A 21,775-nucleotide genomic window follows, 5' to 3' on the forward strand; every position below is an offset into this window, starting at 1 on the left:
CTGAGGGGGAATAGGTGTTGTTGTGCCCTCTTCATGACTGTCTTGGTGTGTTTAGATAATGATAGATTGTTGGTGATGTGGACACCAAGGAACTTGAAGCTCTCAACCTGCTCCACTACAGCCCGCTCGGCCCCTGAGGAACCCTCGTGTTGAGTATCAGAGAGGCAGATGTGTTTTTGCCTACCCTTACCACCTGGGGTGCGGCTCATCAGGAAGTCCAGGATCCAGCTGCAGGGGGAGGTATTTAGTCCCAGGGTCCTTAGCTTAGTGATGAGCTTTGAGGGCACTACGATGTTGAACACTGAGCTGTAGTCAATGAACAGCATTCTCACGTAGGTGTTCCTGTTGTCCGAGTAGGAAAGGGCATTTTTGAATGCAATAGAGTTTGCGTCATCTGTGGATCTGTTGGGGTGGTATGCAAATTGGAGTGGATCTAGTGTTTCTGGGATGATCGTGTTGATGTGAGCCATGACCAGCCTGGCTACAGACACGAGTACTATGGGTTGGTAGTCATTTAGGCAGGTTGACTTGGTGTTCTTTGGCACAGGGAATACGGTGGTCTGCTTGAAACATATAGGTATTACAGACTCAACCAGGGACAGGTTGAAAATGTCAGTGAAGACACTTGCCAGTTGGTCAGCGCATGCTCAGAGTACACATCGTGGTAATTCGTCTGGCCCTGTGGCCTTGTGAATGTTGACCTGTGGAATCCCTTTGTAGTCCATAATAGTTAGCAAGTCTTGCCACTTCCGACGAGCATCGGAGCCGGTGTAGTAGGATTCAATCTTAGTAGGATTCAATCTTGCAAGGGCTGTAGCTTTTGTGGCGTGATGGGTAACAATGCTTCGTGGGTGTCAGATTTAATGTGTGCAGAGGGTCCCTTTTTCGAGCCCAGGTAGGGGCGAGGAGAGAGACTGAAACAATACTGTTACATTGATGCTGTTGACCCGTTGTCCCGGATCACTGGTCGCTGCGGAAAAGGAGGATGTCAAAAGGGTGGTGATGTGAACCGATGTGAAATGGCTGGCTAGTTAGCGGGGTGCTAATAGCGTATCAATCTGTAACGCCACTCGCTCTGAGACCTTGAAGTAGTTGTTCTCCTTGCTCTGCAGGGGCCATGGCTTTTGTGGAGCGATGCTTCGTGCGAGGCAGTTGTTGATGTGTGCACAGGGTCCTTCGTTCAAGCCCAAGTAGGGGCTTTTTGTTTTAGGTTATTGTCCTGCTGAAAGGTGAATTTGTGTCACAGTGTCTTTTGAAAATCAGACTGAACCAGGTTTTTCTTTAGTTTTGCCTGTGCTTTGCTCTATTCCATTTATTTTCATCCTAAAAAACTTGATGACAAGCATGCCCATAACATATTGCATCCATCACCATGCTTGAAAATATGAAGAGTGTACTCAGTGATATGTTGTGTTGGACATAGTGAATTTCTTTGCCAAATATTTTGCAGATTTACTTTAATGCCTTATTGCAAACAAAATGTACATTTAATTTAATTTGCGTCAGTCTCCAAATATCGACAATGTTAAGGTTGTCATCAATGTATTTACACAGACATTGGCATTTGATTGTTGAAGTGACCTTGATAGCTGTTTATCTAAAAGAGGATCTAACGTACAGTTAAAGTCCCCTCCAACAATAACACTTGTATCAAAGATATTTGGGATGTCCTTAAATACCGTTTGAAAAAATAATGGATCTTCGAAGTTGGGTCCATATAAATTGACCAAGGTTACTGGTTTCGAAGTCAGTGTACCAGCCACAATAATATACCGACCATTAGGATCTGAAATCGAGGATGAGTAAACAAAAGGAATGTTTTTCCTTATCAGGATTGCTACCCCTCTCGCTTCTGCATCAAAGTTAGACTGGTATATCTGACCGATCCAGCCTACTTGTAGCTTGGCCTGAGCGGAGCATTTAATATGAATTTCTTGAAGAAGCACTATGTCAGCACCCAGTGATTTAAGATGAGAAAAAACCTTAGCTCATTTCACCACATGCCCTAAGCCATTACAGTTCCAGCTGACTATCTTTATTCCACCTGGTCTACTCTGTGCTCTGTCACTATATGGCTTTTCTTATTTTAGAGCAAATTGATGACGTTTTGTATGATGCTGTCATACAAAACGACCCACCGTGTGGGAGCTTGTCAGGCCACCTGTACTATTAATAAACGTGAACATAAAACACAGACCCCATCCCCCCTCCCGTCCCTTTACTGAGTGACTTCCCAGAACGAAGCACTCCTTGGCTAACACACAAAGCTTAGGGTGTCTAGACATACAGCTTGAACTAACTCGTCGTCTATAGATGCTCCACATATAAACAAATATTAAATTACACTTAACACTTAACTCTCACGTTAGGGGGTGAGTGTCGCTAAAACATGATGTGCTAAACAATGCTATATTAGCCACAACATCTCACCTATCATATAAGTCCCAATTTCTGATCTTCTAATCGAAATGACATTCAAACCCATTCCTGGCCTGTATTTGGTCATTTAGCCGGCTGACACAGCCGTTCTGTATCCTCAGCCAGGGAGCTTGCTTGTCAAGAACAGATCGGCCTCTTTTGGGTTGTCAAACGTACGTGTTGATCCTTCGACTGTCACCTTAAACCGGGCTGGGAAGAGGAATCCATATCGGATGTTGGCCGCCCTGCTTTTGTTGCGTACCTCATCATACTCTTTCCGTTGGTTCCTCACCTCCAAGGTAAGATCTGGGAAGAAAGCCACCCTGGCTCAGTTGAAGTTAAGGGGGAACTTTTGACTAGCCAGCTTGAGGATGAGATCCCTGGTCTGGGGATAGTGCAGCCGTACAATGAATGGCCTCGGTAGCCCGCCCTTGGCCGGCTTCGTTGCCTGAGATCTGTGTGCGCGGTCGATCAGGATGGCTGTTTTGAAGTGTTCACTCCCCAGCAATGCCTGTTTCAGCTCCGAGACAAATTCAGTGGGTTTCCCTTTCTCAGTGTCCTCCTGGATCCCACATATTCGGATGTTCTGGCGTCTTGAATGCGACTCGAGCATTTCCAGTCGGGCTTTCAGGGTTTTGTTGTCATTTTTGAACGTTGGACACTGTTTCTCTATGTCCTGTAGCCTGGCCTCGTGATCGACTGTCGTCTGCTCAACCTCATGCACCCTTCCCTGAGTTGCCTTCACAGTTTCGGCCAAAGACCCAATACTCTTTGAGATATCAGCCAACCTTGTGTCCACCTTCTTGCTTCGTGAGTTTATGGCAGCCAGTATGTCAATTTGAGTAGGCTCTGTGGGGAACTCTTGGAAGCTAGACTCTTCAGCTAACTCCTCGTGGGTTGGCGACGTTGAAATTGGTTCGTTGTCTATCTCATTCAAATTATCTTGTTTAGCGCCCCCTTTTTTGTGCCTTTTCCCTTTGTCATATTTGTTTGAAGTTAAATACTAATTTGTTTCAAAATAGAGGGAGCTCTAGCAAAGCACGTCTACACCATAGCACGCTTTCTAGCGCCCCCGTTCTCCCCAATTAAGGTGCCAACAACCTCCTGTGTGTTAAATCTCTGAGCATTTGCTTTCGTCTCCGGCGACTGAGTTTGGAAGAACTCCTGTATCTTTGTCGTGATTGGGTGTATTGATAAACCATCCAAAGTGTAATTAATAAACTCATTACGCTCAAAGGGATATTCAATGTCAGATGTATTTTATTTTTACCCATCTACCAACAGGTGCTCTTCTTTGTGATACATTGGAAAAGCTCCCTGCCTTTATGGTTGTATCTGTTTGAAATTCACTGCTTGACTGAGGGACCTTACAGATAATTGTATGTGTGGGGTACGCCAGGACAGCGGAGTCAATCACCACCTTCCGGAGACACCTGAAACCCCACCTCTTTAAGGAATACCTAGGATAGGATAAAGTAATCCTTCTCACCCCCCCCTTAAAAGATTTAGATGCACTATTGTAAAGTGGCTGTTCCACTGGATGTCATAAGGTGAATGCACCAATTTGTAAGTCGCTCTGGATAAGAGCGTCTGCTAAATGACTTAAATGTAAATGTTAAATGGATACAGAGATGAGGTAGTCATTCAAAAATCATGTTTAACACTAGTATTGCACACAGAGTGAATCCATGCAACTCATGTGACAAGTTAAGGAAATCTTTACTCCTGAACTTATTTAGTGTAACAATCCTCTTTGTCTGATGAAGAGTAGACAAGATCGGACCAAAACGCAGCGTGGGAAGTGTCCATGTTAATATTTATTTTAACTCAGAACACTAAGACAAAATAACAACAAAAAATAGACCAACACAAAACAGTTCTGTCTGGTGCAGAGACAGAAAACAACTACCCACAAACACAGGTGGGAACAGGCTACCTAAGTATGGTTCTCAGTCAGAGACAACGATTGACAGCTGCCTCTGATTGGGAACCATACCAGGCCAAACACATAGAAATACACCACACAGAACAAAACATAGAATGAACAACAGAACGCCCACCCCAACTCACACCCTGACCAAACCAAAATAGAGACATAAAAAAGGAAGGTCAGGACGTGACATTTAGGCTTGTCATAGAAAAGGTGTTGAATACATATTGACTTGAGACATTTCAGCTTTTCATTTTTATGTCTAAAAACATCATTCCACCTTGTGTGTAGACCAGTGACACAAAATCTCAATGTTATCCATTTTAATGTTAAATGTTGGACCAATAAGACCAAAATACATCTTAGCCAAATTATATTAATAGTTCCTCGATATACAGTTGAAGTGGGAAGTTTACATACACCTTAAACAAATACATTTAAACTCAGTTTCACAATACCTGACATTTAATCCAAGTAACAATTCCTTGTCTTGGGTTAATTAGGATCACCACTTTATTTAAAGAATGTGAAATGTCAGAATAATAGTAGAGAGAATGATTCATTTCACCTTTTATTTCTTTCATCACATTCCCAGTGGGTCAGAAGTTTACATACACTCAATTAGTATTTGTTAGCATTGCCTTTAAATTGTTTCACTTGGGTCAAACGTTTCGGGTAGCCTTCCACAAGTTTCCCACAATAAGTAGGGTGAATTTTGGCCCATTCCTCCTAACAGAGCTGGAGTAACTATGTCAGGTCTGTAGGCCTCCTTGCTCACACATGCTTTTTCAGTTCTGCCCACAAATCTTCTGGGCTTTGTGGTGGCCACTCCAATACCTTGACTTTGTTGTCCTTATTAAGCCACTTTGCCACAACTTTGGAAGTATGCTTGGGGTCATTGTCCATTTGGAAGACCCATTTGCGACCAAGCTTTACCTTCCTGACTGATGTCTTGAGATGTTGCTTCAATATATCCACATAATTTTCCTCCCTCATGAAGCCATCTATTTTGTGAAGTGCATCAGTCCCTCCTGCAGCAAAGCACCCCCACAACATTATGCTGCCACCCCTGCAAGCCTCCCCCTTTTCCTCCAAACACAACAATGGTCATTATGGCCAAACAGTTCTATTTTTGTTTCATTAGACCAAAGGACATTTCTCCAAAAACTACAATCTTTGTCCGCATGTGCAGTTGCAAACCGTAGTCTATCTTTTTTATGCCGTTTTTTATGGCGGTTTTGGAGCATTGGCTTCTTCCTTGCTGAGCGACCTTTCAGGTTATGTCGATATAGGACTGGTTTTACTGAGGAAATATATACTTTTGTACCTGTTTCCTCCAGCATCTTCACAAGGTCATTTGCTGTTGTTCTGGTATTGATTTGCACTTTTCGCACCAAAGTAGGTTCATCTCTAGGATGAACAACGTGTCTCCTTCCTGAGTGGTATGACGGCTGCGTGGTCCCATGGTGCTTATATGTGCGTACTATTGTTCGTACAGATGAACTTGGTACCTTCAGGCAATTGGAAATTGAACCAGACTTGTGGAGGTCTACATTTCTTTTTTGAGGTCTTGGCTGATTTCTTTGTCAAGCAAAGAGGCACTGGGTTTGAAGGTAGGCTTTGAAATACATCCACAGGTACACCTCCAATTGACTCAAATGATGTTAATCAGAAGCGTCTAAAGCCATGACATAATTTTTTGGAATTTTCCAAGCTGTTTAAAGGCACAGTCAACATAGTGCATGTAAACTTCTGACCCACTGGAATTGTGATACAGTGAATTATAAGTGAAATAATCTGTCTGTAAACAAATGTTGGAAAAATTACTTGTGTCATGCACAAAGTAGATGTCCTAACCTACTTGCCAAAACTATAGTTTGTTAACAAGACATTTGTGGAGTGGTTGAAAAATGAATTGTAATGACTCCAACCTATCTGTATGTAAACTTCCGACTTCAACTGTATAAACTGAAAATATATAATATTGTTATTCTGGTAACTGCACAAAAGATGAAGATAAACAGTAACTAGTAGATGTTAACACCATTCTGCCATCATGTAGACTTACTTCACCAACTTCCTGTCGTGTATCAGACCACTGTCTCTCCAACTAACTGTCTCTTCTCTCCTCAGTCATCATTGACTTTATATGGTCTTAAACAGCCTTCAGTGAGCTAGTTGAACTCAGCAGTTCCTCTATACTGGAACCCATTAAACAGATGCTCTGTGAACTCAACACTCAAAATAAATGGTCTAAAATAAAGAGTAGCCTGCATCATCATATCACCACTATAATAACAGTTAAACACTTTTCATCCCAGAAAATTCTACAAATATGCAGATAATCAAAGAGCACACAATTATAAATGTAACAAAAGTACCAATAGAAACAGATACACAATGACAATACTGTACAGAAAAACACTTAATACTCATCGGCAAAATACTTAACATCCACCTGTTTTATTCACTTGTGCATAAAGCTCATCGAGGTCGTTAAGAGGTGGTTCCTGGGCCCTACTCCCAGTCACGTTGACTTCAGCGTACTCACTCTCCTGTCCCTGGACCCTGTCCTGGGCTGTAGCTGGGGTCTCTTTGGTCTGTCGTTTGGAGAAGTCTATTTCACCATAGTGGATCTCTTCAGGCTGGTCTTCTGCAGGTTCCTCTGGTTCCTCTCCGGCTGTGGCCTGGTTAGTACACACTGTCCCAACCGGGGAGTTCTGTGGAGAGAACACAGAGAGAGGAACAGGTGTAAAGCTCTAAGTTCAGCAGGTTACACAACACATGGATGTGGATGACAATGAAAATGTAAATTCAACTGACATGTGTAAAGACAGTAAACTCTGTCAAAGTCCAACAGCCATTCTGTTATCATTCCATGTCATTGCAGGATGTGGCATTGCTTTCGGTGTGGTCATCTCCCCCTAAACTTGCTCTGAAATTATGTTAACCTCATGGCTTTAAATAGTTTCAGCATTAATTCATTACTTCCTTAGACACACTTTGTAGATGGTTTTGTAAGTTGAGCCTTATTCCCACCTGTCCCTGTGGACTGTCTGTCCTTTCATGTCCATCGTGGAGCCTCGAGTTTCTCCTCCTGGAAGACATTTAGAAAGGTATTCTGAATGCACTGAGAGGGTTTTCATATGCAAAAGCACAAACACAACATACAGTTTGGTTTTTACATTGATGCCAGGAAAGGTTTTTACCATACAAAAAGACTGATCAGGCTGATAAGCAAAAGGGCCCCCACAGTTCCTGCTGCAATCCCAGAAGCCATTGTGTTAACAGTCACTTCTTGCCCTGAAAATGCAGCACATATTAGGTCATTTCTCACATAAAGATCTGCAATGTACACTACATGACCAAAAGTATGTGGTCACCTGTTCATCGAACATCTCATTCCAATATCATGGGCATTAATGTCAATGTCATTAAATAGCTGAATCCAAGCATTTAAGGGGTGTCCACATACTTTTGAATATATATTGTATATCTAACCTACGATTGTGCACTACGTGCCCATTTTTACCTTTAATAGCCAGCTGCACTTCCTTTGACTTCCCACAGCCGTGATTATTTCTTGCTTCACAGAAGTACAGTCCTCCATCACCAACAGTCACATTGAGGGTGTAACTCTGTCCAGACGCTACCTGTGTTGGTTTATCTCCACAGATCTGGAACCAGGTGAAGTTTATCACAGGAGGGTTGGCTGTACTGCTGCAGGTCAGATTAACACAGCTGCCCACTGATACTGGATCAGCTGGACTGATGAAGGCCGAGGTGTCCTTAGGAGAGACTGGGGGAGAGGGGTTCATTTAGAATGTATCTGGATATGGTATATTGAATAGTCTCATCAAAACCACTCTATTACAATCATCAGTGAAACATGATAGAATGATCTATTCTACTGGAACCGGTTACTAAATCTTACATGAAACGTTAAGCATCATGTTATGTTCAGCTGTCTTGTTGCTTGTCCCTACTGGGTAAACTGCAGTACAAGTGATGTTCTTCTCATGATGAAGGTATGACGGAGTGAAGGTCACCGTGGAGAGAACTGATTTGGTTTGGTCTGGATTCTCCTGCAGTTGGTTCTCAGTTGTGAACTGTGTTGGAAGAGTCCATGTCAGCTCAGGGGGGTGTTCGGGACAGGGAGCGACAGCAGAGCAGTTCAAGCTGACAGGGGTCCCTTCCTTCACCTCACCTGAGACTGTAAGGATGGGACTGGAAGGAAAATCTGTAATACATTGTAGATAAATATATTTTACACTAACAGTTAAACTGTCCACTTATTCTTCTCTTATCTTTGATGAAAGGAATATAAACTGGAAAAAATAGTTGGTAAACAGTTAAATTGTCTCTTACCCCTGACAACTATATTAACAGACTTTTCAGGATCTGTTGCACGGTATGGTTGACTCTCAATCCTAAAGTAGTATTTATCAGTGTAATTGGTGGTTACATTGAAGAAGACTGTGGTGCAGTTCTTCTGGAACATGTTTCCAGTTATCTTCCCTTGATATCTGTTGACCGTCTCACGACTGTTAAATATCACATTGTCCGGACGCTCACCAAAGTATGGGGATTCTTTAATCCACACTCCAGAGAGTAGTATTGCGCTGTTAAATGTATCCTTATGTTGGTCAGGAATATCAAATGAACATGGGATTTGCACACAGGAGCCAGTCAGTACATCCAGTCTACCTGGCATTGTGGTGATCAAATCTCGTTGACCAAAACAGTCCAAAACACCTGCAACATAAAAGACAACAATCAGGGAGGTTCTGATATATTATCAGTTCAGTCCAATGATATGTATTAACCCTAGATGACTAACAGGAGCCTCTGTTTGGAAGCCACTGCACAGCCATCTTGTTACTCCTCCTCCAGTGTAAAACAGATGTTGGAAGCTAATGAAATGCATTCATTAATGTCTACATTCGTTTTTGACAAGTATATTCTATTAGAGATACCTTAATGCAGACTTTTAAATTATATTTTGTGACCTACAACACTTCCTTCAGCAGAGAGACCCTATCCTTGTTCCAGCCAATGAGTGCATCTTGTATCTCACTGAACTGGTATTATCTAATAACTAATTCATCTTTGAGTCAGACTTTTTCCTTTCATTTCAGGATGTAGCCATGGCCTCTCCCCCTTTTCCAACTATGTGAACCTGTATGTGGAACAATTTGAGGAACCACTTACAAAACAGACACACACCCCCTACTTTCTAAAATCCTCTCATGGAAGAGATACATAGATGATGTCTTTGTGCACTGGGAAGGAAGTCAGCAGGAACTAAATTAATTTCAAACTCTGCTAAAAGAGAACTCTGAATATCTCAAATTCACCATGCAGACTGTTGAGAGAAAAATAAACTATCTGGACTTATGGATCATCAAAGAGAATGATGCATTACATACAGACTTGTACACAAAGCCAACAGACCTCAATACCCTGCTATGTGGGGATAGTATGCATCCCCTTCCCCTCAGGAATAGTCTACCATATAGCCAGTTATGCAGGGTTAAACTAATCTGTGGCCAACATTCAGACTTTGACAGCAATAATAAGAAAATGAAAAATAATTTAAAAATCAGAGGCTACAAGGAAAAAAGTATTGATGCTGCAATGATGAAAATATCTCAAAAACCAAGAGAGGATTGCTAAAAACTAAACCAAAGAAGAAAACAATGCAACAGTCTTTTGCACTAAGAACACCAAATGTTCAGAGAAAATTAAAGGAATCCTGAAAAAGCACTGAGATGTTCTACAATCAGACAAAAAAAAATTGTACACATCTTCAAGGAACCCCACTGGTGATCTCGCAATATTGGAGATATCATCTCTTGCAAGACAAATTTGGGAAAGCCTACTCATTACAAACAAAAAACATTTAAAACAATGCATAGCTGCAAGAACACTGATTATCTAGTAGCAGCTCACTTTGTTGAAGCTAACCATCCCATCTCCTCCCTCAAATACACAGGTATTGAGCATGTTGCTCTACCAAGGAGAGGAGGTAACATGGAGATCCTACTACTGCAGAGGGAGGCCTACTGGATTTCCTATTTAAAACATTGACCCCTAGTGGTCAGAATATTGACTTTGATCTCAGGCCCTTCTTATGAACAATTATTTTTATGAACAATTATTTTTATGAAGAAGTTGTTTAAATGAATAAATTCTTTCTACAGTTTATCAGCGTAGAACCAATATGTTCCCCTGTTGATGATGCTTATTGTGCATTATTGATGAACCAAAAGATTACAATTTTATAACGTTTAATGAAATTGGAAACAATTAAATATATGTGAAATTAAATTAAACAATAATGTATGTTGATGCTAATCTTATACTAATGTTAATGATAACAATAGCCTCATATATTCAATATGCTGTAAACTATCATTTTAACAGTTTTATTCAATTCATTCTAATGAACCTCATAATTATGACACACCCCTCACTATTGTCAATGTTGCACTAATTGCACTGTTTGTCGACATAACCTGGTTCAAACATTCATGACTTTACCCTGAAGAAAGAACAATGAGCCGAAACGTTAGTGTTTTACCAAATATATTACTGGGAGTATATATATATATATATATATATATATAGAGTGTGCAACTCTCTTTGTTTTTATAGCTTACAGTGTATTCACCTTTAGTCAGCACCTCTACACTAAGTCATTTTCTCTGGGTGTGCTCCAGATAATGCTTTTTATATCACCTGAACATAACAAATAAAATAAATAAACATGTAAAGACAGTATTTTATTTATAGAGTACTAACTTTACTGTCCCTTCTAAAACAAAATACTGAAATACATGTAATTTAGTCCTTGAAACATTTGATTTAAATACTGTATAATTCCATTCATTCTTATGGAGGACTGCTTCTTCTGGGGAGTCCCATATATAGAGACCGGTGGATTTAAAGTCTCTCATTGGCCGTTACATAGAATCAGCGATCCAGAGTTAATACACATTATTGGTACAGTCTCTCCCAATAACATTATTATGAATTTATTTAAATGTACCGGTGATTTTTCAATTGGTTGGTGTGTTGTCAAGGATTGAGGTGACGTGTGTTTGTGAGCAGATGACCACTAGTTTGAGCCCGGTATGGGGACAGGGACAGTGGTGGAAGATATACTGTTAGCCACATACTGACGTCGGTTTCACATGAACATACAGTGAAACTAAACAGTATTTACCCCCTTTCTGTTTCTCTATTTTTTCTTTAATTTATACAAAATGTAAAATCTTCAACCGAAACCTAATATTAGATAAAGAGAACTTGAGTTACCAAATAACACTTTTTTTTATAGTTCTTCATTTATTTCATTAACAAAGTTATGCAACACCCAATTCCTCTGTGTGACCAAGTAATTTGTCCCTTACTCTCAATGACTGGTTGTGCCACCATTTCAAAACACACAATCAAGTCTACATGAGAGTTGATAAAAAGCAACAAATTTAAAGTTTTGGAATGTTCTACTAAAAGTCCAGACCTAATCGCAATTGAGATATTGTGGCAGGACTTGAAACGAGCTTGAAAACCCACAAATGCTTGAAAACCCACAAATGTCACTGAGTTAAAGCAGTTCTGCACGGGAGAGTGGGACAAAATCCCTCCACAGCAACGTGAGACACTGATCAACAACTACAGGAAGCATTTGGTTGGAGTCATTTCAGCTGAAGGAGGCACAACCAGTTATTGAGTATAAGGGGGCAATTACTTTTTCACACAGGGACATTGGGTGTTGCATAACTTTGTTTAAAAAATAAATCAAATAAGTATGTAAATGTTGTGCTATTTGTTCACTCAGTTTCCATTTATCTAATATCAGCTTTTGATTGAATATCTGATAACATTCAGTATCAAAAATATGCTAAAACTTTTTCACAGCAGAGTTTAAATCCAGATTATTAAATGTACTAATCAGGAATTAATTGTACACTTTTCTACACAGTTAAAAAGCCAGTATATCGCACATCCCATAAAATATAATGACTTGTGGTTATTCCTTTATGTCTGATTCATAACTAGTTGTTGTTGTGTGGAAGACTCACCTGACATAAAGAGGCCAATGAGAAAAAACATGTTCTCAGGACAAGCCATGTGAGAACTCACACTACTGATCACCTGAAACAGTACAAACATACACTTACTGGTGGAGTAACTTAACTCACACAACACATTGCATTAAACCATCTCCATATCAAATACACTATGTCCTTCAGTTGTAAAGTTAATACATGAACAAACAGCAGTACATTAGAACATATTGAATCTCATTACTCAGAATTAATTTCCTTTAATTTATTTTGAACATTAAAATGAACAGAAAATATAGTGAAGAAGTCGATACTTGCCTTAGACGGTAACGTAAACTGTCTACAGCAGAAACACACACATAGTGAGGTCTGACAAACTAAAGTGATGAAATTCATGTGGCACATCTCACATCTCAACTGTGACGTACTTCCTAATAACTGTAATGAGATTTTTTTTTAAAGAATACTACGGTATTTAATGGTATTTAACGGTATTTCTCACGGTAGGACAGGTCAGCAGCATTTAGAAACGGGCCCCCAAATCACTAAGTCTGCCCCTAATAAATTGTTAGAATACAACAAAGGAAACATCATTATAACCATCTCCCTCTCCTCTATCTCACAGGCTTGAATGGGAATGTGTGTTTGATTTAAACATATAGTTAAATCATGAACAAAAATCCACTATTCATTTATTCAAGACAAAACAGGAAAAAGTTCAATTTTAGTTTGATACAAAACATACGGTTGTCACATTATGTTTCAACATGAAAAACAGACTTGGTTTGAAACAGAGTAACTGTAATTGATTCTTACACACCACTCAACTTCTCCTATACCAACTTCCTCTTTGAAGTCTATTTGCCAAGAATAGCCTTTTGGGCTGAATGCCACAGATACAAACTTTTCAAGTCACTTCGATATGGAATTTACTTTTTCATAGGAGTTTACGAGAACTTATGCAGTAGGTTAGGAGAATTAATTATGCATGTTAGGAGACTGAGGTTAAGGTTAGGTAAAAGTGTTAGGGTTAGGGAAATGCTCTCCTATCCAGTGTTGGATGACCGCATTTGGGATCCTGAGCTTACTTTCCTGCTATTAAACACATTTTGCCATGGTGCAGAGGAACATTTGCTGATAGAAAAGGTTTCTGTTTTAAAGCTAATTTCCTGCAATTCTATACATTTTGCTATCATATGCTATCAGGTGCCATTCTGTAATCCTAATCTACTTCCAAAATAATTTCTTATCCTCTATGTGATCGGTCCCCCCCACGGGAAGGCTGTTGACTCCTTGCTGTCCCCAGTCCACCTGGCCATGCTGCTGCTCCAGTTTCAACTGTTCTGCCTGTGATTATTATTATTTGACCATGCTGGTCATTTATGAACATTTGAACATCTTGGCCATGTTCTGTTATAATCTCCACCCGGCACAGCCAGAAGAGGACTGGCCACCCCACATAGCCTGGTTCCTCTCTAGGTATCTTCCTAGGTTTTGGCCTTTCTAGGGAGTTTTTCCTAGCCACCGTGCTTCTACACCTGCATTGCTTGCTGTTTGGGGTTTTAGGCTGGGTTTCTGTACAGCACTTTGAGATATCAGCTGATGTACAAAGGACTATATAAATACATTTGATTTGAGCTAACGTGCGCTGATGTGATTAGCATGATGTTGTAAGTAACGGTCTTCTTGTGGTGAAGGAGAGGCGGACCAAAACGCAGCGTGGTTTCTATTCATGGTACTTTAATAAAGCAACTACACATGAACAATCTACAAAACAAGAAATGTGAAAACCTAAACAGCCCTATCTGGTGCAAACACAGAGACAGGAACAATCACCCACAAAACCCAACAGCAAACAGGCTAACTAAATATGGTTCCCAATCAGAGACAATGACTAACACCTGCCTCTGATTGAGAACCATATCAGGCCAAACACAGAAACAGACAAACTAGACACACAACATAGAATGTCCACTCAGATCACACCCTGAACAAGCAAAACATAGAAACATACAAAGCAAACTATTGTCAGGGTGTGACAGTAACAAGAACATTTCCTAGGACGTAGACATAGACATGTCTTATATGGGCAGAAAGCTTAAATTCTTGTTAATCTACAGTAGTTCCTCCTTTAAAAGTTGCGTCATACTGAGGCACACCTTGCTGCCTGCTGCAGCATTCTTTGGTACGTTATCTATTTGTCAGCCATTTTTTTCTGTTAATGCAAGTTATTGCTAGTTTGACCACCAGAGGGCATCTTTGAGGGCATCTTTGAGAAACATTTGATTGTCTTCCGTTACCAGAGAATTTAAAACCTTTTTTGTGAAAACATTGTAAATTGGATTGATTTTAAGAAATTTGGCTTAATTAATTTGATTATTATTTTGGTGTTCTATTCCGAGAAAAATTAAAAAACGAAACCCTCAGGGTAATGCTGTTCAACATGACGGTCAGATGTAGGCTACAGCATGAGGATTGGAGGATTCTAAATAGTTTGCTTTCATTAGACAACTTTGTTCCAATATTTCTGTAAATCAGTGATATTTATTCCCACAGTAATTCATTATGGATCCATAACTAAATCAACATCGGCATTTTGAAAGAGTATTTTTATCATTATTTTATTAACAAAAGCATCAAGATCCTGATGAAGAAATACAGTACCGTACAGTATATGCTTTTACATTTGGATAATAAAACATTTAAAGCAAGATATGAAGATATGAAGATATGAAGCAAGATTTGAAGATATGAGCCAGCTGCATTTGTTTATTGGGCTACTGTGCAGTCTACAATACATACTGTAGTAAACACGGGAAAGTACCTAATTCCTTACATAAGGGAGAACAGGCTGTACTACAGAATGCGGAGCATACAGGAGACGGGGGTTCAAATCCCTGACAGGGAGGAAGGAGTAGACTGTCTTGTAAATAAGAATTTGTTCTTAACATCACTGGTTCCATATGTGTTATTTCATAGTTGTGATGTCTTCACTATTATTCTACAATGTAGAAAATAGTTTTTTTTTTTTAATCTTGGAATGAGTAGGTGTGTCCAAACTTTTGACTGGTACTTGCTTAATTATTTTGATTAATATTATGTTTTTTCTATTCCAAGAAAAAAATGAAAAACCCTCTGGGTTTCCATTAGTATGGAATGGAAAATGTGGTGCTGTACAACGTGATGGTCGGCAGTACAGTACTGGGCTATTTAGCTAAAGAATTCCCGCAGGGCAGGTGGGAGACCGGGTTCAATTCCCCTACGGGGAGGAAGGAGTAGGCTGTCCTTTTAAATAAGAATTTGTTCTTAACTGACTTGCCTATAAAGGTTACACTAAGAGCATACCATTTCTGCACACTCATTTTCTAATTCTTGTCTAACCAATACCCAAACGGACATTAAGTGTGGGGAAAAATCTAATTGATTCATCAAGACCAGTCCCCACACTTGTCTCAGGGCCATGCGAAACGGTGCTAAAATAGTTGTAGGCTTTTGTTTCTAACTTCAATATGCTCTTGAAATATATAAGACCGTCACAATGTTTAACAGAACATTACTCAACACTAGTGAGAATCATTTGTGCACCGCCCTATGGCACTCCCAATTACGGTCAGATGTGATACAACCTGAATTCGATATATATCTATCTATATATATACATAGATATTTATGAATTTTTTTAAATTCAGAACATTAACCGTGTGTAGGTAGATACGTGTGTAGGTACAGTAGGTGGAAAGATTATTTTTTGAAAGTTGGGGAGAAGGGAGTGGGAGGTTCACACCGAGCTCAAGTTGGGGGGGGGGGTTTCACACCTAGCTCGGCTATTCAACATTTATTTAGTAAAGGTTGAATAGTCTATTGTTTAGCTAAATGCCCATCCTGCTATGCTTGTGAAAAACTAATAATAATACTTTCCCCCTTTCCACATGTTAAAGATTCCAATTGATAGAAGTGTTTTTAGCCACAATCGACCCCAACCCCAATTAATATATTTGGGCACAGTCGATAGCGTGCTGGACTTCAGGCTAGAATGTTGAAGGTTCAAAACCTGTTCCCTGCTTGTTTCATTACATTATTATGCCGGTCTCAGAGCAAATAGCCTGGATTGTTACTCCAATCTCGTTCCACGCTCTCTTCCACGCCTCATTCTCCACCTGAGTGGCTCGCTTGTGGGCGTGCTGGCAGGATGTACTGTTTTTTATTCTGTATATATGAATTAGAAATCAGCCTTTACTTAAATCATGTTTCTAGTCTATTGCATAGTTACAATGTGTAATCATTGATGTCCCAGGAGCAGGAGTGGTAAACACTGTTGAAGTGTATATCTGTAATACATACATGCAGACACAGCATCATTCAAAGAATGGAGTTTGATTCACCTGGTATTGGATATGACTGAAAAAAACTTGCTAAATAGCTATTTTCGAAAGTTAAAATTTTTGTCAAAAAAATATGCACAATCTACATTAACTAACACATTCCTCTCAATTGTACATTTTTTGGTTGACTCGTTATGACGTTATAATTACTTAAATTTGCTTTTTATTTGTCAGCTATCTTTGCTGAAGAAAGTCACCAGGGATGGGTGGCTCACATCAAATTCGTCATTGGAACCACTTGATATGATTGGTCATATAAAAACCTTGGGACCCAAATGCATAATGAGTGCTCTAACTCCCCCTTGCGGTGTTCTGTAGCAATGAAGCTGTGATGCTGGGTACCTCTAAGTCTCACAACTTTTAAAGGAGGAACCACTGTAACTGCACTGTCTAATTTACAGTAGCTGTCAGAGTGAAAACGTATCATGTTATTGTTTGAGGAGAGTGCACAGCTATGTACTTGAAAATGCATATATTGACCAATTAGGCATAGTTGGGCAGACTTGATACAACATTTTGAACAGAAACGCAATGGTTCATAGGATCAGTCTAAAACTCTGCGTGGCCAAAATCTAAATTGTGACTAAACTGGAATAATACATTGTGGCCTTTCTCTTACATTTCAAAGATAATGAAACACTTTAAAAAACGCATATTTTTCCTTTGTTTTATCTTTTACTAGCCTAGTGGTTAGAGCGTTAGGGCCAGTAACCGGAAGGTTGCTGGATCGAATCCCTGAGCTGACAAAGTAAAGCTGACAAAGTAAAAATCAGTGGCCCTGAGCAAGGCAGTTAACTCACTGTTCCCTGGGCGCCGAAGACGTGGATGTCGATTATGGCAGCCCCCCTCACCTCTCTGATTCAGAGGGGTTGGGTTAAATGCGGTAGAGAGGTTACTGTTGAATACATTCAGTAGGACAACTGGCTACTTATCCCCCTCTCCCTTTCCCTCACATTTCCACCAACTTCAAAGTGGTTCCTTTCAAGTGGTATCAAGAATATACATACCCTTGCATCAGATCCTGAGCTACAGGCAGTTAGATTTGGGTATGTCATTTTAGGTCCGATCGTTAAGATGTTAATTAAAGGTAAAACGGGCACGTAGGGCACAATCGTAGGTTACATATACTCTATATATTCAAAAGTATGTGGACACCCCTTCAAATGCATGGATTCAGCTATTTCGTGACATTGACATTAATGCCCATGATTTTGGAATGAGATGTTCGATGAGCAGGTGACCACATACTTTTGGTCATGTAGTGTACATTGCAGATCTTTATGTGAGAAATGACCTAATATGTGCTGCATTTTCAGGGCAAGAAGAGACTGTTAACCCAATGTTTTTTGGGATTGCAGCAGGAACTTTGGGGTCCTTTTGCTTATCAGCCTGATCAGTGTTTTTTGATGGTAAAAAACTATTCCTGGAATCAATAGAAAACTATTATTTTTGCTGTGTTTGTGCTTTTGCATATGGAAACCCTCTCAGTGCATTCAGAATACCTTTCTAAATGTCTTCCAGGAGGAGAAACTCGAGGCTCCACGATGGACTTGAAAGGACGGACAGTCCACAGGGACAGGTGGGAATAAGGCTCAACTTACAAAACCATCTACAAAGTGTGTCTAAGGAAGTACTGAATTAATGCTGAAACTATTTAAAGCCATGAGGTTAACATAATTTCAGAGCAAGTTTAGGGGGAGATGACCACATCGAAAGCAATGCCACATCCTGCAATGACATGGAATGATAACAGAATGGCTGTTGGACTTTGACAGTGTTTACTGTCTTTACACCTGTCAGTTGAATTGACATTTTCATTGTCATCCACTCAGTATGTGTTGTGTAACCTGCTGACCTTACACATTTTACACATTACTGAGCTTAGAGCTTTACACCTGTTCCTCTCTCTGTGTTCTCTCCACAGAACTCCCCGGTTGGGACAGTGTGTACTAACCAGGCCACAGCCGGAGAGGAACCAGAGGAACCTGCAGAAGACCAGCCTGAAGAGATCCAATACGGTGACATAGACTTCTCCAAACTACAGACCAAAGAGACCCCAGCTACAGCCCAGGACAGGGTCCAGGGACAGGAGAGTGAGTACGCTGAAGTCAACGTGACTGGGAGTAGGGCCCAGTTACCACCACTTAACAACCTAGATGAGCTTTATGCACAAGTGAATTAAAGAGGTGCATGTTCATTTTTTTAAGTGTTTTTAGGTAAAGTATTGTCATTGTGTATCTGTTTCTATTGGTACTTTTGTTACATTAATAATTGTGTGCTCTTTGCTTATCTGCATATTTGTAGAATTTTCTGGGATGAAAAGAGTTTATCTGTTACTATAGTGTTGATATGATGATGCAGGCTACTCTTTATTTTAGACCATTTATTTTGAGTGTTGAGTTCACAGAGCATCTGTTTAATGGGTTCCAGTATAGAGGAACTGCTGAGTTCAACTAGCTCACTGAAGGCAGTTTAAGACCATATAAAGTCAATGATGACTGAGGAGAGAAGAGACAGTTAGTTGGAGAGACAGTGGTCTGATACAAGACAGGAAGTTGGTGAAGTAAGTCTACATGACAGCAGAATGGTGTTAACATCTACTAGTTACTGTTTATCTTAATCTTTTGTGCAGTTACCAGAATAACAATATTATCTATTTTCAGTTTATACAGTTGAAGTCGGAAGTTTACATACACTTAGGTGGCAGTTGCAAATGAGAACTTGTTCTCAACTAGCCTACCTGGTTAAATAAAGGTGAAGTAAATCAAACTTCGGTTGGGGTCATTAAAACTAATTTTTCAACCACTCCACAAATTCCTTGTTAACAAACTAGAGTTTTGGCAAGTAGGTTAGGACATCCACTTCGTGCATGACACAAGTAATTTTTCCAACAATTGTTTACAGACAGATTATTTCACTTATAATTCACTGTATCACAATTCCAGTGGGTCAGACGTTTACATGCACTATGTTGACTGTGCCTTTAAACAGCTTGGAAAATTCCAGAAAATGATGTCATGGCTTTAGACGCTTCTGATTAACATCATTTGAGTCAATTGGAGGCGTACCTGTGGATGTATTTCAAGGCCTACCTTCAAACTCAGTGCCTCTTTGCTTGACACTATGGGAAAATCAAAAGAACATATAAACACCATGGAACCACGCAGCTGTCATACCGCTCAGGAAGGGGACGCATTCTGTCTCTTAGAGATTAACGTACTTTGGTGCGAAAAGTGCAAATCAATACCAGAACAACAACAAAGGACCTTGTGAAGATGCTTGAGGAAACAGGTACAAAAGTGTATATATCCACAGGTATTGCAGTGGCCATCACAAAGCCCTGACCTCAATCCTGTAGAAAATGTGTTGGCAGAACTGAAAAAGTGTGTGCGAGCAGGGAGGCCTACAGACCTGACTCAGTTACACCAGCTCTGTCAGGAGGAATGGGCCAAAATTCACCCTACTTATTGTGGGAAACTTGTGGAAGGCTAACCGAAATGTTTGTCCCAAGTTGAGCAATTGAAAGGCAATGCTAACAAATCCTAATTGAGTGTATGTAAACTTCTGACCCACTGGGAATGTGATGAAAGAAATAAAAGCTGAAATTAATCATTCTCTCTACTATTATTCTGACATTTCACTTTCTTAAAATAAAGTGGTGATCCTAACTGACATAAGACAAGGAATTTTTACTTGAATTAAATGTCAGTAATTGTGAAAAACTGAGTTTAAATGTATTTGGCTGAAGTATATGTAAACTTCAGACTTCAACTGTATCTATTTATAATGTATCTTGTAAGTTTTTATATTTAAGGTTAAATGAACAAAACAACTGAGGTTGAATTTCAGGTTGTTAATTAATTGCACTGTAATAAAAACCTTTAAATTAAATTTCCATGGAATCTTTTGGTCTTATTGGTCCAACATTTAACATCTCATTAACTTGTTTAAAATTGAGATTTTGTGTCACTGTTCGACACACAATGTGGAATTATGTTTTTAGACATAACAATTAAAAGCTGAAAGTCAATATGTGTTCAACACCTTTTCTATGGCAAGCCTAAATAAGTTCAGGAGTAAAGATTTCCTTAACTTGTCATATGAGTTGCATGGATTCACTCTGTGTGCAATCCTAGTGTTAAACATGATTTTTGAATGACTACCTCATCTCTGTACCCCACACATACAATTTTCTGTAAGGTCCCTCAGTCAAGCAGTGAATTTCAAAGAGATACAACCACAAAGACAGGGAGCTTTTCCAATGTATCACAAAGAAGAGCACCTGTTGGTAGATGGGTAAAAATAAAATAAATCTGACATTGAATATCCCTTTGAGCGTAGTGAGTTTATTAATTACACTTTGGACGGTTTATCAATACACCCAATCGCTACAAAGATACAGGCGTCCTTCCTAACTCAGTCGCCGGAGAGGAAAAACACTGCACAGGGATTTCACCCACAGGAGGTTGGTGGCACCTTAATTGGGGAGAACATACTCGTGGTAATGACTGGAGCAGAACAGGTGGAATGGTACCAAATACATCCAACATGTTTTCCATGTGTTTGATTCCATTCCATTTGCTCCGTTCCAGACATTATTATGAGTTGTCTTCCTCTCAGCAGCCTCCACTGATTTCACCATAAGGTCAATGGTGACTTTAAAACAGTTACATAGTTTAATGGCTGTGATTGGATGTGATTGGAGAAAACTGAGGATGAATCAACAACATTTTACTTACCCCACAATACAAACCTAAATGAAAGAGGGAAAAGAAGGAAACATGTACAGAATAACAATTTTACAAAACATGCATTATGTTTGCAATAAGGCACTAAAGTAAATCTGCAAAACATTTGGCAAAGAAATTAATTCTATGTCCAACACAACATATCACTGAGTACACTCTTCATATTTTCAAGCATGGTGATGGCTGCAATATGTTATGGGTATGCTTGTCATCAAGTGTTTTAGG

General features: G+C 39.7%; 2 protein-coding genes across 2 annotated transcripts in view; one reads left to right on the forward strand and one right to left on the reverse strand.

The window, feature by feature from the left end:
- LOC118361787 (sialic acid-binding Ig-like lectin 12) overlaps positions 1-18,984 on the forward strand; it is an 89,775-nt gene extending 70,791 nt beyond the window's left edge. The window contains exon 8 of the mRNA XM_052484250.1: positions 18,727-18,984. Within this exon, the coding sequence (XP_052340210.1) occupies positions 18,727-18,984 (258 nt within the window). The remainder of the gene's footprint in view (positions 1-18,726) is intronic.
- LOC118361785 (sialic acid-binding Ig-like lectin 7) lies at positions 4,216-12,828 on the reverse strand. Its single transcript, XM_052483906.1, has 8 exons — positions 12,739-12,828; positions 12,436-12,508; positions 8,717-9,103; positions 8,283-8,588; positions 7,881-8,147; positions 7,558-7,651; positions 7,388-7,445; positions 4,216-7,068 (listed from the first exon to the last, which is right to left on the reverse strand). Exons 1-8 carry the CDS (start codon positions 12,823-12,825, stop codon positions 6,796-6,798), a joined length of 1,545 nt encoding a protein of 514 aa, XP_052339866.1. The 5' UTR covers positions 12,826-12,828; the 3' UTR covers positions 4,216-6,795.
- Positions 18,985-21,775: the final 2,791 nt, after the last annotated feature.

This window comes from Oncorhynchus keta, chromosome 28 (genome assembly GCF_023373465.1).
Source record: "Oncorhynchus keta strain PuntledgeMale-10-30-2019 chromosome 28, Oket_V2, whole genome shotgun sequence".
NCBI lineage: Eukaryota > Metazoa > Chordata > Actinopteri > Salmoniformes > Salmonidae > Oncorhynchus > Oncorhynchus keta.

Coding starts and splice junctions, on each gene's coding strand:
- LOC118361785 (XM_052483906.1), bottom strand. CDS start 12,825: ATGTGCCACATGAATTTCATCACTTTAGTTTGTCAGACCTCACTATGT. Junction 8,148..8,282: donor CATGATGCTTAACGTTTCAT/GTAAGATTTAGT, acceptor CCTCTCCCCCAG/TCTCTCCTAAGGACACCTCG. Junction 7,652..7,880: donor AGTGCAGCTGGCTATTAAAG/GTAAAAATGGGC, acceptor CTGCATTTTCAG/GGCAAGAAGTGACTGTTAAC.